The sequence below is a fragment of the Oncorhynchus nerka genome, linkage group LG24 (assembly GCF_034236695.1).
Source record: "Oncorhynchus nerka isolate Pitt River linkage group LG24, Oner_Uvic_2.0, whole genome shotgun sequence".
NCBI classification, from domain to species: Eukaryota; Metazoa; Chordata; class Actinopteri; order Salmoniformes; family Salmonidae; genus Oncorhynchus; species Oncorhynchus nerka.
In genome coordinates, this window is record NC_088419.1 from 58,264,594 (window position 1) to 58,282,064 (window position 17,471).

General features: G+C 43.4%; 1 protein-coding gene across 1 annotated transcript in view; it reads left to right on the top strand.

The window, feature by feature from the left end:
- The window catches only part of LOC115108284 (voltage-dependent calcium channel beta subunit-associated regulatory protein-like), a 29,704-nt gene that overhangs the window by 4,275 nt on the left and 7,958 nt on the right, over positions 1 to 17,471 (top strand). Inside the window, exons 2-7 of the mRNA XM_065008998.1 lie at positions 4,330 to 4,478; positions 5,659 to 5,720; positions 10,240 to 10,411; positions 11,486 to 11,657; positions 11,851 to 12,009; positions 16,175 to 16,409. Of these exons, the coding sequence (XP_064865070.1) occupies positions 4,330 to 4,478; positions 5,659 to 5,720; positions 10,240 to 10,411; positions 11,486 to 11,657; positions 11,851 to 12,009; positions 16,175 to 16,409 (949 nt within the window). The remainder of the gene's footprint in view (positions 1 to 4,329; positions 4,479 to 5,658; positions 5,721 to 10,239; positions 10,412 to 11,485; positions 11,658 to 11,850; positions 12,010 to 16,174; positions 16,410 to 17,471) is intronic.

Here is a 17,471-nt window from a genome sequence, read left to right on the forward strand (position 1 = left end):
TTGAGGTTGGGTGATTGTGGCGGCCAGGTCATCTGATGCAGCACTCCATCAAATATCCTTTACACAGCCTGGAGGTGTATTTTGGGTCATTGTCCTGTTGAAAAACCAATGATAGTCCAACTAAGCACAAACCAGATGGGACGGCGTATTGCTGCAGACTGCTGTGGTAGCCATGCTGGTTAAGTGTGCCTTGAATTCTAAAAAAATTAAATTTAAAATTAAAATCGCTGACCGTGTCACCAGCAAAGCACCATTACACCACCTCCATGCTTCATGGTGGGAACCACAAATGCGGAGATCTGTTCACCTACTCTGTCTCACAAAGACATTGCGGTTGGAACCAAAAACCTCAAATTTGAACTCATCAGACCAAAGGACAGATTTACACCGGTCTAATGTCCATTGCTCGTGTTTCTTGGACCAAGCAAGTCTCTTATTATTATTGTCCTTTACTAGTGGTTTCTTTGCAGCAATTCGACCATGAAGGCCTGATTCACGCAGTCTTCTCTGAATAGTTGATGTTGAGATGTCTGTTACTTGAACTCTGTAGCATTTATTTGGGCTGCAATCTGCGGTGCAGTTAATTGCCAATTATCTGAGGCTGGTAACTCTAATGAACTTATCCTCTGCAGCAGAGGTAACTCTGGGTCTTCCTTTCCTGTGGCGGTCCTCATGAAAGTTTCATCACAACGCTTGATGGCTTTTGTGACTGCACTTGAGAACTTCCAAAGTTCTTGAAATCTTCATGTCTTAAAGTGATGGACTGTCGTTTCTCTTGCTTATTTAAGCGGTTCTTGCCATAATATGGACTTGGTCCAAACCAGCAGGGATACCTTCTACGTCAACACCAGGACCAGCTGGCACAACTGGGGACGGCTATGGGAGAGTTTCTTCAGTCTCGAACATACATTGCCGTCAACTAGTGGAGGATACTCTACAAACAGTTGCGCCAGCACAACAGCCCATTCAGCAACCCACTCAGGTCAGTGATACCCATCTGTCCCTCCCCGGATAAATATGACAGCACCCCATCTAAATGTTGTGGCTTCCTACTTCAGTGCTTCCTCTTCATTATGCACCAAAGGGGAGCCCCACCACCTAGAGGTCCAAGATTGCCATGGTTATTTCTCTGACTGTGCGGGCTTTGGAATGGGCCATGGCTGCCTGGGAGAGAGGACGAGCTAGATTCATATGAGGGGTTCATGGCTCTGTTCAAATGCATCTTTGAGCATCCCCCGAAGGGCAGAGAGGGCTGAGTGCTTATTCCAATTACGGCAGGGGGACCAGACGGCTGCCGAGTACATGCTCACCTTCCGGACAGTAGCAGCATCCAGCAGATGGAATGAGCCGGCGCTTCATATGCTTTTCCAAAGAGGTCTGTGCGAGGTGGTCCAGACGGAATTGGCCTGTTGAGATGACAACCTCTTTGGACACACTCATTGCGATGGTCCTCCAGATGGATGGCCATACTACGTGAGTGTCGGAACTCTCATCGCTTCTCTCCCTCCCTCGGAGAACACTCTGGATCAGAGCCTGAACCCATGGAGGTAGGGGTCTCACACCTCCCTGCGGCTGAACGATGCAGACGGGGGCTGTATTGTGGTCAAGGAGGGCACCAGTTGCAGCGGTGTCCGGCACTTGCTAATCCGGGATCCACAGGAGCAGAGGGATGGTCAACGTGATCTTCCACCTCATAGGACAGGAGTGAGTATTCCATCTTCATCACTTTCTACTAAACTCTCTTTTTGGTGTCCATCACACTTGTTGACTGTCCCTCATGTACTGTCTACAGCGTTCATGGATTCCGGTGCCTTGACCAGACCCTTGCCTCCTCTCTTAACATCATCTTAACATTATGGCTTTAATGCCATAATCTCATGACCGAGGATGAGAATCAGACTGGTCACCCGAATGCCAGAGGATCTGCTTCCCCATCCCATGTGGTTCCACCACAGTTGAAAGTCCTGTGGTTTCCCTTCAGCCCAATATCCCGGAGGTATACCAGGACCTGCGGGAGGTATTCTCCAAGACCGGCGCCACCTGTCTTTCTCCTCATCATCCCCTGGCACTGTGCCATCAACCTGCTGGTAGGGTCTGTGCCTCTGCACAGATTCATTTACCCTCTGTCAGTGGTTGAGACCCAGGCCATGAATGATTACATCCAAGAGGCGCTCCAACAAAGTTTAATCCGCACGTCCACTTCTCCTGTGTTGGCTGGTTTCTTCTTCGTGGCCCCAAAAAATTGAAGGTTACGCCCATGTATTGAGTACATAGGAATCAACACAATCACAGCAAAGTACCTTACCCTCTCCCGTTAGTGCCGGCAGCCATTGAACAGCTCCGCGAGGCCAGGTTCTTTACCAAACTGGAACTGAGGTGTGCATACAATTTCATCCGGTTCCGGGAGGGGGATGAGTAGAAGACTGCATTTAGCACGATGTCTGGTCACTGCTATTTGGTTTAGCTAATGCTCTGTCAGTGGTCCAGGCATTCATTAATGAGGTGTTCAGGAACATGCTCGGATGCCAGGTGGTCGTGTATATCGATGACATCCTGGTCTACTAGGCTACCCTGGAGGATCACATCACTAACGTTTGAGCAGTCCTGGAACATCTCCTGGCTAACCACCTGTTCTTCAAGGCTGACAAGTGCCAATTTTGTCAGAAGGCTGTCTCCTTCTTAGGCTACAAAATCAGCCTGCAGGAAGTGAGGATGGATGACAAGAAGGTAGATGTGGTCAGGTCATGGCCAGTTCCAACCACCATAAAGGGGTTACAATGGTTTTTGGGGTTTGCCAACTTCTACCTCCATTTTATCAGGAACTTCAGGTCACCTCTCCTCAAGGGTGGGCCCTGTAGGTTGGTATGGAGCCCTGCAGCCAACAAGACCTTCCGTCTACTGAAGGGACTTTTCACCTACACCCCATTGCTCAAACACTCCCACTTCGCCTGCCCTGCAAGAAGCTGAGACCCCGGTTTGTGGGGCCGTTCAAGGTTCTCTGGAGGATCAACGAGGTGACGTACAGGTTACAGCTTTGCAGTGACTACCGTATCTCACTGTTTTTCATGCCGTCAGATCTCTACTGGACTCCCGACTGTTGTGAGGGTCGGCTTCAGTACCTGGTGGACTGCTAGGGGTATAGCCCAGAGGAGCGGTGTTGGATTCCTGGTGGAGGACATTCTGGATCCCAACACCATCCGTGAATACCATCTTTACCGCCTGGACTGGCCCGCTCCTCGTCCTCGGGGCCATCCCTTTGGTCGGCGTCATCCTGCGGCTGGAGCCGCTCGCCGGGGTACTGACTCGTCTGCTCGTCCCCTCCGGCGTCACCGGTATACTAACCACCGATCCTGGGATCCATCATTACACACACTTGTACGTCATGAGGCACACCTGGACTCCGTTACCTCACTTATTACCTCTCCTATATCTGGCACACCCTTAGGTTCCTTCCCCAGTCAGCATTGATCCTGTGTTTATGCAAAAACACTATGTTATGTTGTCTGGTTCCATGTTTGTTTTATTAAACGTTTCATCTGCTTCTTGTCTCAGTGTCTTCATTACAGCTGTCTTCTGTATACCAACCCTACCTTGTCACAACACAACTGATTGGCTCAAATGCATTAAGAAAGACATTTCACCAATTCCTTTTAACAAGGCACTCCTGTAAATTGAAATGCATTCCATGTGACTACCCCATGAAGCTGGTTGATTGAATGACCAGAGTGTACAAAGCTGTCATCAAGGCAAAAGCTGGCTAATTTGAAGCATCTCAAGTATAAAATATTTGTGATTTAACACTTTTTTTTGGTTACTACATGATTCCATATGTATTCAATATTATTGTACAATGTAGAAAATAGTAAAAATAAAGAAACCCTTGAATGAGTAGGTGTGTCCAAACTTTTGACTGGTACTGTATGTAGAGCTTAATAATTGCTCTCTAACAAGTAAAAGCAATTAAAAGGAGAACTGTTGCTGAGGAAAGTGTAGTTTTTTTTATTTTTTATTTATTTTTTCCCCCATTTAGGCTTCCTGCTGCCTTGTCTCACATGAATAGCCTGATCATACAGAGATCAGGGGAGCAATTAGCCAGGAGGCCCTGCTACAAGTAGCTATACTCTGGGCTTTGATGTTCATGTGAGAAAGACAGTTTTTTTTTTTCTTATTCTTCTCCACTCTACCCTACACACACAGCCTCAGTGGTCCCTGTCTCTCAGTAAACACCCATTCCTCTCGGGAACTTCGTCATGCACTTAGCCTCAACCCCAGAACAATCAGCACACCTGTGCACCCAGGTGTCCCTCATCCTCTCCAATGTTTCTCCAGGGGGTCCCATTTGAGCCTGGTAAACAACAGAATGGTTACGTCCTACTGCTGGTGCTCCTGTCCATCTTCCTAGGGGGAACACTGGTCCTGCTGTCTGTCATCCTAATTGTCTCCAGACGCTGCTGTGATGGAGACCGCAGCTATAACAGGTCAGACCACCAGTCTGCATGGTTTAGTGATGTAGCTATGTATGTCTGAGTGAGATGGAGACCGCAGCTATAACAGGTCAGACCACCAGTCTGCATGGTTTAGTGATGTAGCTATGTATGTCTGAGTGAGATGGAGACCATCCAAATATTTGAATAGAAAGCCATGTTTATTCCATTACCATGCGCCTCTCCTTTCTGTACACAGCAGCACATATAGAGGCAGAGGCAGCTGCAGGCTGGCCAGGGTAGAGTAGTGCTGACTGGTACAAATGATGAGTGTAATGAGATTTCATAGCAGCCATCGGCGGTGATTCATCTTGCGTCTCACACTGCTATAACCTGTGGCTGCAGCCCTGTGAAACACACACACCGCAGGCAGAGCGCACAGAGGAAATGAAAGCACAGAGCCGGGCGGACAGAGAAATCCCTCAAGTCATTCTCTCACAGATAATATAGCACAAAGGAACCGCAGACGCACTGACAGGGAAGAGACCTCCGCTGCTCTACTGCTCCAGTAGAAGGCTGTGGTGGGGGGGTCAAAAACACAGTGCATTCAGGGCAATTAGCAATAATATAGGAATAAACAATTCCTCCCCTTAGAGAAATGTATATGATTAGAACTGCAGATCATAAATCATTAGAACTGCAGATCATAGATTTAATCTAGTAATATTTATTAGTAGAAAACCCATCACAGGAGGTTGGTGCACCTTAATTGGGGAGGACGGGCTCGTGGTATTGGCTGAGGTAGAATCAATGGAATGGAATCAAACACATGGTTTCCATTTGCTCCGTTCCAGCCATTATTATGATCCATCCTCCCCTCAGCAGCCTCCACTGAAACCCATAGTATAGAACTGACATCCCATTCTCTATTGAAGAGGTCAGGAGGTTCCTTCTCCCTGAAGGTTTCCATGTCACCTGACATGATTTACATGTGCATTGATTCTACTGCTACTAGTCTGATTGACCTTGCTGTGAGAGTATCCTGGTCCTCTCTATGTGCTACTGTCAGCTGGCCTAAAGTTCTAAATGCATAGGAAACATCTCAAATTTAACCTTATTCCCTATATAGGTCAAAAGTACTGCACTAAATAGAGACTAGCGTATGATTTGAGACACAGCCATAGACATCAGTGGTAATAATGTCTGTGCATTGATCTGCTCCTCTGTGCTGCAGTGCCAGCGACGACCCTGAGAAAACCAACACGACCTACACTGAGGCGTCTCAACCAGTCCATGGTGAGTGAGGGAGAGTCAAAACCATGATTATCATTCTTCCGCACTTGGGAATAGAATGTATAGCAGCCGAATAAAATAGAAACTTTTGCTCCGATGCAAATAATTTCTTTAAAGTCACTGTTTCGGCAGCTAGCTGCCATGTTTTATCCCAAGAACAGGGATAAAAGGTCATGCTCCTCTGATACGTAATCATGCGGTGTAAATACAAACATTTTAGGGTTTTCTGAGGATCTCCGCTCTCTACTGGGTATGATAATTCAGTAACACATTACATTCATTAAGCGAGACAAAGCACTTAAAGTGCCTTCAGAAAGTATTCACACCCCTTTTACCACATTTTGTTGTGTTACGAAGTGGGATTAAAATGGCTTTAAATGTCAGTTTTGTAAACGATCTACACAAAATAATCTGTAATGTCAAAGTGGAAGAAAAATTTGAACATTTATAAAACATATATATTATAAATAAAAAGCTAATATAAAGAATCTTGATTACATAAGTATTCAACCCCCTGAGTCAATACATGTTAGAATCACATTACGGCTGTCAGTCTTTTGGGGGTAAATCTCTAGGAACTTTGCACACCTGGATTGTATACTGAACAAACATGTAAACGCAACATGTAAACTGTTGGTCCCATTTTTCATGAGCTGAAATAAAAATAAAAAAACAGACATTTTGTAGAGAATTTGGCAGTACATCCAACCGGCCTCACAACCACAGACCACATGCAATCACGCCAGCCCGGGGCCTCCACATCCAGTTTCTTCACTTGAGGGGGGGGGGGGGGGGGGTGCTGAGGAAGATTTCTGTCTTTAATAAAGCCCTTTTCTGGGGATAAACTCATTCTGATTGGCTGGACCTGGCTCATGAGTGGTAGGATCTGCACCAGTCATGTGAAATCCATAGATTAGGGCCTAATTCATTTATTTCAATTGACTGATTTCCTTATATGAACTGTAACTCAGTAACATCTTTGAAATTGTTGTGTTTATTTTTGTTCAGTATACAATATTGGCACATTCTTTAAAAAATTCTTCAAGCTCTGCCATTGCTAGACAGCCTTGAGAATGGCTTGCCATAGATTTTCAAGCTGATTTAAGTCAAGTTCTGACTAGCTAGGCAACTCAGGAACATTCAGGAACATTCATGATTGTGTCCCACTTGTTGTTGATTCTTCACAAAAAAATACAGTTTTATATCTTTATGTTTGAAGCCTGAAATGTGGCAAAAGGTCGCAAAGTTCAAGGGGGCCGAATACTTTCGCAAGGCACTGTATGGCCTTGGGTTTTAGGTTATTGTCCTGCTGAATGGTGAATTTGTCTCCCAGTGTCAGTTGGAAAGCAGACTGAAACAGGTTTTCCTCTAGGGTTTTATTTTTTGCAAAGAATAACTTCCCCATGCTCAAGGGGATATTCAATATCTGACTTTTTTATTTATACCCCATCTACCAATAGGTGCCCTTCTTTGCAAGGCATTGGAAAACCTCCCAGGTCTTTGTGGTTGAACCTGTTTTTGAAATGCACTGCTCGACTGAGGAACTTTACAGATAATTGTATGTGTGGGGTACAAAGATGAGGTAGTCTTTTTTTTAAATCATGCCACTAGAGTAGATTTCCACGGCCCCACTGAAATCTATACTGAACAAAAATATAAATGCAACAATTGAAAAGATTTTACTGAGTTACAGTTGATATAAGAAAATCAGTCAATTGAAATAAATTCATTAGGCCCTAATCTATGGATTTCACATGACTGGGAATACAGATATACCTGTTGGTCACTGATACAGTTGAAGTCAGAAGTTTACATACACTTAGGTTGGAGTCATTAAAACTTGTTTTTCAATCACTCCACAAATGTCTTGTTAACAAACTATAGTTTTGGCAAGTCGGTTCGGAAATCTACTTTGTGCATGACACAAGTAATTTTTCCAAACAATTGTTTACAGACAGATTTTCACTTATCATTCACTGTATCACAATTCCAGTGGGTCAGAAGTTTACATACACTAAGTTGACTGTGCCTTTAAACCTCTTGGAGAAATTCCAGAAAATGATGTCATGGCTTTAGAAGCTTCTGATTGGCTAATTGACATCATTTGAGTCAATTGGAGGTGTACCTGTGGATGTATTTCAAGGCCTACCTTCAAACTCAGTGCCTCTTTGCTTGACATCAGGGGAAAATCAAAAGAAATCAGCCAAGACCTCAGAAAAAATGTGTAGACCTCCACAAGTCTGGTTCATCCTTGGGCACGATTTCCAAGCGCCTGAAGGTACCACGTTTATCTGTACAAACAATAGTACGCAAGTATAAATACCATGGAACCAAGCAGCCGTCATATCGCTCAGGAAGGAGACGTGTTCTGTCTCCTAGAGATGAACGTACTTTGGTGTGAAAAGTGCAAATCAATCCCAGGACAACAGCAGACTACCTTGTGAAGATGATGGAGGAAACAGGTACAAAAGTATCTATATCCACAGTAAAACAAGTCCTATATCGACATAACCTGAAGGCCGCTCAGCAAGGAAGAAGCCACTGCTCCAAAACCACCATAACAAAGCCAGACTACGGTTTGCAACTGCACATGGGGACAAAGATCGTACTTTTAGGAGAAATGTCTTCTGGTCTGATGAAACAAAAATAGAACTGTTTGGCCATAATGACCATTGTTATGTTTGGAGGAAAAAGTGTGAAGCTTGTAAGCTGAAGAACACCAGCCTACAAACCTGACTCAATTACACCAGCTCTGTCAGGATGAATGGGCCAAAATTCACCCAATTTATTGTGGGAAGCTTGTGGAAGGCTACCTGAAACATTTGACCCAAGTTAAACAATTTAAAGGCAATGCTACCAAATACTAATTGAGTGTATGTAAACTTCTGACCCACTGGGAATGCGATAAAAGAAATAAAAGCTGAAATAAATCATTCTCTACTATTATTTTGACATTTCACATTCTTAAAATAAAGTGGTGATCCTAACTGACCTAAGACATGGAATTTTTACGAGGATTAAATGTCAGGAATTGTGAGAAACTGAGTTTAAATGTATTTGGCTAAGGTGTATGTAAACTTCTGACTTCAACTGTACCTTTAAAAGAAAGGTAGGGGTGTGGATCAGAAAACCAGTCCGTATCTGGTGTGACCACCATTTACCTCATGCAGCCTGACATCTCCTTCGCAGAGCGTTGATCAGGCGGTTGATTGTGGAATGTTGTCCCAATCTTCTTCAATGACTTTGCAATGCTGCTTTATATTGGGCGGGAACACGCTGTCTTACACATCGAACCAGAGCATCCCAAATATGTCTGGTGAGTATGCAAGCCTTGGAAGAACTGGGACATTTTCAACTTCCAGGATTTGGGTTCAGATCCTTGGGACATGGAGCTGTGCATTATCATGCTGAAACTTGAGGTGATGGCGGCGGATGAATGGCATGACAATGGGCCTCAGGATCTCGTCATGGTATCTCTGTGCATTCAAATTGCCATTGATAAAATGCAATTGTGTTCATTGTATGTAGCTTATGCCTGCCCATACCATAACCCCACTGCCACCATGGGGAATTCTGTTCACAATGTTGACATGACCAAACCGCTCGCCACAAAACGCCATACACGTGGTCTGCGTTTGTGAGGCCAGTTGGTCGTACTGCCAAATTCTCTAAAACGACGTTGGAGGCGACTTATGGTAGAGAAATGAACATTCCATTTTCTGGCCACGGCTCTGGTGGACATTCCAGCAGTCAGCAAGCCAATTGCACACTCTCTCAAAACTTGAGACGTCTGTGGTATTGTGTTGTGTGACACAACTGTACATTTTAGAGTGGACTTGTATTGTCCCCCGCACAAGGTGCACCTGTGTAATGATCATGTTGTTTAATCAGCTTTTTGATATGCCACACCTGTCAGGTGGATGGATTATCTTGGCGAAGGAGAAATGCTCACTAACAGGGATATAAACAAATTTGTGCACAACATTTTAGAAAATTAAGCTTTTTGTGCGTATGGAACATTTCTGGGATCTTTTATTTCAGCTCATGAAACATGGGACCAACACTTTACATGTTGCGTTTCTGTTCTGTGTATTTAGGCTTGCCATAACAAAAGGGTTGAATACTTATTGACTCAAGACATTTTAGCTTTAATTATTTAATTTGTAAACATTTCTAAAAACATAACTCCACTTTGACGTTATGGAGTATTGTGTATAAGCCAGTGACACAAAACATCTCAATTAAAACCATTTTAAATTAAGGCTGTAACAACAAATTGAGGAAAAAGTCAAGGGGTGTGAATACTTTCTGAAGGCTCTGTCCCTAATAAAAAATACATTTACTACACTATCAGATCTGTTATGTCTCTGAATATATTAGAACAAGCACAGCTCCATTTAGAATACATAAAATACTAGACATAGACACATTTGCATGACAACAAGACAGTAGTAAATGAGTGGTGGTGCTGTTCTTCCAACAGACCTTTACCTCTCCCTCTATACACCCCACTCTCCCCCAGCAGAGATCACCATCCGGGTCGACGAGTCAGACTGCCTGTCGGCCGCCAGCTCCCGCATGGACATGGAGACGGAGCGCTTCCTGTCCACGGGCACCCAGGGCGGCCGCCGGGTCTCCTTCAACGAGGCGGCGCTCTTCAACCACGGCAAGAAGGCCCTGGATAAAGGCCGCAGGTCAGACAGATCCAGACGCCCACTCACTCCCCCGCACTAGACCACGCTGAATATGCTCATATTCTGCGCTACAAGACAATGACTGCCTTGGCAATAAAGTGTTTGTTTTAAAAATCTGTGAGAAGATTGGCGCATAGTTTGTTACATTGGAAGACATTATGGAGACAACTGTGTAATACATTATAAAGGCAGTTTTAAAAGTGTTTTTATGGATGGTTTTATTGCAGGATAATTATAGGGACTGATGCTCTGAAAATGAATTATACACATTCATAGAAAGGGTTTCCAAAATGCAGACATACTCGTGTAGCATAATTGGGCAATGTAGCCCACTTTAGCTATAGGATGTGGGTCTGTACCCCACGGGTTGGACAGAAATGTACTATTTACTGTTCTGATTACATTGGTAACCAGTTTATAATGGCAATTGGGAACCTCAGGGGTTTGTGACATTTGGCCAATATATGACGGCTAATGACTGTGTCCAGGCACTCAGTGTTGCGTCGTGCGTAAGAACAGTCCTTATCCATGTTATATTGGCCATATACCACACCTCTGGCCTTATTGCTTAAATGTATTATGTATGGTAACTAAGCTCTGTGTGCTCTCTCTTTCTGACTGTCCGGGTTCTTTGCATGAGCCCCACCTCATTCTGATATGCAAATTAAGTTGAGAGATTCTGTAGGGCAAAATACATATTACAGCTGAGCCTTCAGTTTGAAGTGAGAAAATATTTTTTTTTTTTATCACTTGAAAGTTAACACAGCTCAGTAACTGCACCCATGTTGCATCAGCATTCTCTATTCACCATCTCTCCCTAAACTAATGTTCTCTGATTCTGGTCCCAGGAACCTACAGTGTGTGCAAGCTTTTTTTCCAGCCCAGTACTAAAAACTTCCAACAAAGGAAACGATCTCATCAGGTGTAGTGATAGCTGAGAACAAAATACTTCACTCCTTGTGGCTCCCGAGGACAAGGATAGAAGAAGATTCCTTGCAAGGGATTGCACAATAGCATTTATATTGCATCAGCCTTGAACTCTCTGAACTGTTTCTCAACTGTGTTCCACCTCAGGTTCACGTTGACTGAGGGTGACTTCCACCACCTGAAGAATGCGCGACTCACACACCTCCACATCCCGCCCCTGGCCCTCAAGATCGTCACTATCCACGAGTGTGAGTCATCAGAGATCAGCATCGCCATGACGACCCGCCCCGCCGCCAAGTCCAGCCTTTCCATCTTCCAGGTGACAGCCGTGCTGCTATTAGCATTGATACATCATTAGTCATGACTTGACCAATTAGGCCATCCATCAATGTGGGTCCCACAGCGTGTTTCAGCCCTATCAGATACAGCCTATGGATCATTCTGCCTCCTCTTTCCAATGAGACATATACATTTTGCCTTTAACTGAGGTTTCTCAATAATTATGTGTATAGCCGGCACTGTGTGCCCTGCGGCCCCTACCCCAGACAGCGTTGACCAGTCTGAGTGTCAGCCCCAGCTCAGCCCTCCCTGGGGACACCCTCAACTCGGTGGTGGACTCCAGCTTCAGTGAGAGTTCCCTGGTCCCGGGACCCAAGGAGCCCAGCAGCAGCGTGAGTCACTTTCCCCTATCTATCTATCTATCTATCTATCTATCTATCTATCTATCCATCTATCCACCCATCCACCTATCCACCCACCCACCCACCCACCGAACCAATCAATCAAATGTTATCTACAGTATTAAACACTACATTAAGCGACTCAGTTATTCCCTCATCATCACATAAAGGGTATATTTACAGTTCCTTCAGAAAGTGTTCACCCCCTTGACACATTTTGTTGTGTTACAGCCTAAATTTGAAATGTATTAAAAATATATTTTTTATCACCGGCCTACACACAATACCCCATAATGTCAGTGGGATTTGATTTATTGATTTTTATTTTTTTTAAGTAAGCCTAAATAAGTTCAGGAGTAAAAAGTCACATAATAAGTTGCTTGGACTCACTTAGTGTGCAATAATAGTGTTTAATGACTACCTCATCTATGTACGCCAAACATACAATTATCTGTGAGGTCCCTCAGTTTATCAGTGATTTCAACCACAAATTCAACCACAAAGACCAGGGAGGTTTTCCAATGCCTCGCTAAGAAGGGCACCTATTGGTGTTTGGGTAAAAATAAATAAAGCCGACATTGAATATCCCTTTGAACATTGAAGTTATTAATTACACTTTGGATAGTGTATCAACACACACAGTCTCTACAAAAATACAGGCGTCCTTCCTAACTCAGTTACAGAAGAGGAAGGAAACTGCTCAGAGATTTTACCATGGGGCCAACAGTTACAAAGTGTAATGGCTGTGATAGGAGATAACTGAGAATGAATCAACAACATTGTAGTTACCCCACAATACTAACCTAATAGACCCTTTCTGTGTTTGTAAACATTGCCACACGAGGGTGATGCGCTTAAGTTGATGGCAGAACAAGAGGGAGTTCATTATAGGTCTCTATTTACATGTGTGATGTGCACTCATAAGCAACAACTTTTGGATTATAATTGGATTGTAAAGGCTGGTATGAATGTTCTTCTTAATATAATGTTTGTCATCATCAAGTCAACTGCATTATTCTTAAAAACACATCAACTTCAACCAGTAAAATGGATCTTTGCCTAGCTTTTGCTACATCCTATATCAATGAGAGTTAGCATTCTAGCTAACAACTGCTGCATCCAAAATAGTTATTTTGCAAAGATCACAATCAAATACACTGCTGGTCAAAAGTTTTAGAACACCTACTCATTCAAAGTTTCTTATTTTTACTATTTTAGAATAATAGTGAAGACATCAAAACTATGAAATAACACATATGGAATCCTGTAGTAACCAAAAAGGTGTTTAAAAAAAAATCCAAATATATTTTCTATTTGAGATTCTTCCAATAACCACCCTTTGCCTTGATGACAGGTTTGCACACTCTTGGCATTCTCTCAACCAGCTTCATGAGGTAATCACCTGGAATGCATTTCAATTAACAGGTGTGCCTTCTTAAAAGTTAATTTGTCAAATTTCTTTCCTTCTTAATGCGTTTGAGCCAATCAGTTGTCTTGTGACAAGGTAGGGATGGTATACAGAAGATAGCCCTATTTGGTAAAAGACCAAGTCTATATTATGGTAAGACCCAGCTCAAATAAGCAAAGAGAAACGACAGCATCATTACTTTAAGACATGAAGGTCAGTCAGTACAGAAAATTTAAAGAACTTTGAAATTTCTTCAAGTGAAGTCACAAAAACCATCAAGCGCTATGACGAAACTGGCTCTCATGAGGACCGCCACAGGAATGGAAGACCCAGAGTTACCTCTGCTGCAAAAGATAAGTTCATTAGAGTTACCAGCCTCAGAAATTGCAGCCCAAATAAATGCTTCACAGAGTTCAAGTAACAGACACATCTCAACATAAACTGTTCAGAGTAGACTGTGTGTATCTGTCCTTCAATTTGCTGCAAAAAACACTACTGAAGGACACCAATAATAAGAAAAGACTTGCTTGAGCCAAGAAACACGAGCAATGGATATTAGACCGGTGGAAATCTGTCCTTGGTCTGATGAGTCCAATTTGGAGATTTTTGGTTCCAACCGTTGTGTCTTCGTGAGACACGGTATGTGTGAAAGGATGGTCTCCGCATGTGTTTTTCCCACCGTAAAGCATGGAGCAGATGTTATGGTGTGGAGGTGCTTTGCTAGTAACATTGTGATTTATTTAGAATTCAAGGCACATTTAACCAGCATGGCTACCACAGCATTCTGCAGAAATACACCATCCCATCTGGTTTGCGCTTAGTGGGACGATCATTTGTTTTTCAGGACAATGACCCAAAACACCTCCAGGCTGTGTAAGGGCTATTTTACCAAGAAGGAGAGTGATGGAGTGCTGCATCAGATGACCTGGCCTCCACAATCCCCGACCTCAACCCAATTGAGATGGTTTGGGATGAGTCGGACCGCAGAGTGAAGGAAAAGCAAACAACAAGTGCTCAGCATATGTGGGAACTCCTTCAAGACTGTTGGAAATGCATTCCAGGTGAAGCTGGTTGAGAGAATGCCAAGAGTGTGCAGAGCTGTCATCAAGGCAAATGGAGGATATTTGGATTTGTTTAACACTTTTTTTGGTTACTACATGATTCCATATGTGTTTTTTTTTTGTAGTTTTGATGTCTTCACTATTATTCTACAATGAAGAAAATCGTAAAAATAAAGAAAAACCCTTGAATGAGTAGATGTTCTAAAACTTTTGACCGGTAGTGCATAATCTTAGTGACTGTACAAGCTGGAATAAAAACATAATTGTAAGTTTATGAGAACCCTAAAAAAGTTATATTGTTCAGAATTAAAAATACGTAAATCTAGGCAAAGAGTTGCACACATCTGTGTGTGAGGTCAGTGTGTCATGTACTGGAAAAGGGTCTGACATAAAGAAAGAAGGAAGCCTGTACAGAATAAAAAATATTCCAAAACATGCATCCTGTTTGCATCAAGGCACTAAAGTATTACTGCAAAAAATGTAACAAAGCAATTAACTTCTTGGCCTGAATACAGTGTTGTTTGGGGCTAATCCAATACAACACATTACTTCGTAAAACTCTCCATATTTTCAAGCATAGCAGTGTTATCATGTTATGGGTATGCTTGTAATTGTTAAAAACTGGGGAGTTTTTCAGGATATTTTTTTTTAATCAATGGAATGGAGGATGGATGGAGGAAAACCTGCTTCAGTCTGCTTTGCACCAGACACAGGGAGATGAATTCACCTTTTAGGACAATAACCTAAAACACAAGGCCAAATCTACCCTGGAGTTGCATACCAAGAAGACAGTGACGGTTCCTGAGTGGCAGAGTCACAGTTTTGTCTTAATAAATCTACTTGAAAATCTATGGCAAGACCTGAAAATGGTTGTCAAGCAATGATCAACAACCAATTTGATAGACCTTCAGAATTTTGAACAATGTTACACAATCCAGGTGTGGATAGCTCTTAGAGACTTACCCAGAAAGACTCAAATCTCTAATCGCTGCCGTAGGTGCTTCTTCAAAGTATTGACACAGGGGTGTGAATACTTACGTAAATTAGTATTAGTAAATTAATTTGAAATACATTTGCAAACAATTCCTAAAATATGTTTTCACTTTGTCATTATAGTGTGTAGAGGGAAAAAAAAAAAAAAACTAATTTAATCCATTTGAATTCAAGGCTGTAACACACCAAAATGTGGAATAAGTCAAGGGGTATGAATACTTTCTGAAGACAATGTACGTATGGTAGGACCGAATATTGAATGACCGTATTATTGGGTTGGATGTGAACCCTTACGTTTAAATTAAAATCCTAATTTAACTATGGAAGACAGTTAGCCGCTAATCACAAGTATTAATTGGTCTGGAAACGTTGGAGCCTAGAGGTCATCATGAAGCCTCTGAACCAATAGAGGAGAAGTAAAGCATGTGCATCCACAGTGGTGGAGGATGATGGGTCAACAAGGGAGAGGCTCTGGAAAGGCCTTGTTCGGGGAAGATTACAGACACCACTGCTCCCCACATCTCTTCATCGCTCCTGGCTGTTCATCCCCTCCTTGACGTGGACGTGGATTTAAGGCAGCCCCCCGCACCTCTCTGATTCAGAGGGTTAAATGCGGAATACCCATTTCGGTTGAATACATTCAGTTGTGCAACTGACTAGGTTTCCCCTTTCCCTCTCTCTCTCTCTCCCCCAGATTGAGGTGATGGTTTCAGGCTCCAGGAATGGGGGCAGTCCGTCTTTGAGTGATGGGGCGTCGGTGACGTCTGTGACGGGTGCGTCCCCTAGCGCGGGAGTGGGGCAGGGCCCGGTCCTGCAGTTCTTCACCAAGCTGAGGCGCCATGCCAGCCTAGAGGGGGCCAGCCCATACTTCAAGATCAAGAAGTGGAAGCTGGACAGCAGCCAGCGGGCTTCTAGTCTGGACACCAGAGGTAGAACAGACTTATTCATATTTATGTATGGTATGTTTCAGGTTTACTGTATGTACAGAATGATGGATGGAGCATCGGCCTCATTAAAATGGTTCTTTGCCCTCAAATTTAGTGTAGAAATTCTATTTTAAAGACAATGCTTCTTAAGAATGAGGTTCAACTGCAAGAGGCTTCACTTAACTGCCAAGGCGCGTTGTGTACACCACACAAACATACACACACACACATACACACCCTCTGACAGATGGCTTTATGACGCAGGACTCTTCTCTTCCAAGGCATTGTGAGCCTAACTGAAGCCTCCCCACAGCTTTCCTCACAAACACATAAATGCTGCTCCCTCTCCTGCTCCCCCTACACACAGCTAACAGAGCACACAGGACTAACACCCCCCAAATAGACTATATATACAAAAGTGTGTGGACACTCCTTCAAATTAGTGGATTTGGCTATTTCAATCACACCCGTTGCTGACAGGTATATAAAAATGTGCACAAAGCCATGCAATCTCCATAGACAAACATTGGCAGTAGAATGGCTTTACTGAAGAGATCAGTGACTTCCAACTTAGCACTGTTATAGGATGCCACCTTTATAGGATGCTAATATTGTGAAGTGGAAACATCTAGGAGCAACAACGGCTCAGCCGCGAAGTTGTAGGCCACACAGGCTCCAAGAACGGGGCCGCTGAAACGTTTAGCGGGAGCTTTGTGAAATGGTTTTCCATGGCCGATCAACCACACACAAGCCTAAGATCACCATGCGCAATGCCAGCTGGACTGGTGTAAAGCTCACCGCTATTAGACTCTGGAGCAGTGGATACGCTTTCTCTGGAGTGATGAATCACGCTTCACCATCTGGCAGTCTGACGAATGAACCGCTACCTGCCCCAATGCATAGTGCCAACTGTAGAGTATGGTGGAGGAGGAATAATAGTCTGAGGCTGTTTTTCATGTTTTGGACTAGGGACTTTAGGTTCCAGTGAAGGGAAATCTTAACGCTACAGCATACAATGACATTGTCGATGATTCTGTGCTTCCAACTTTGTGGCAACAGTTTGGG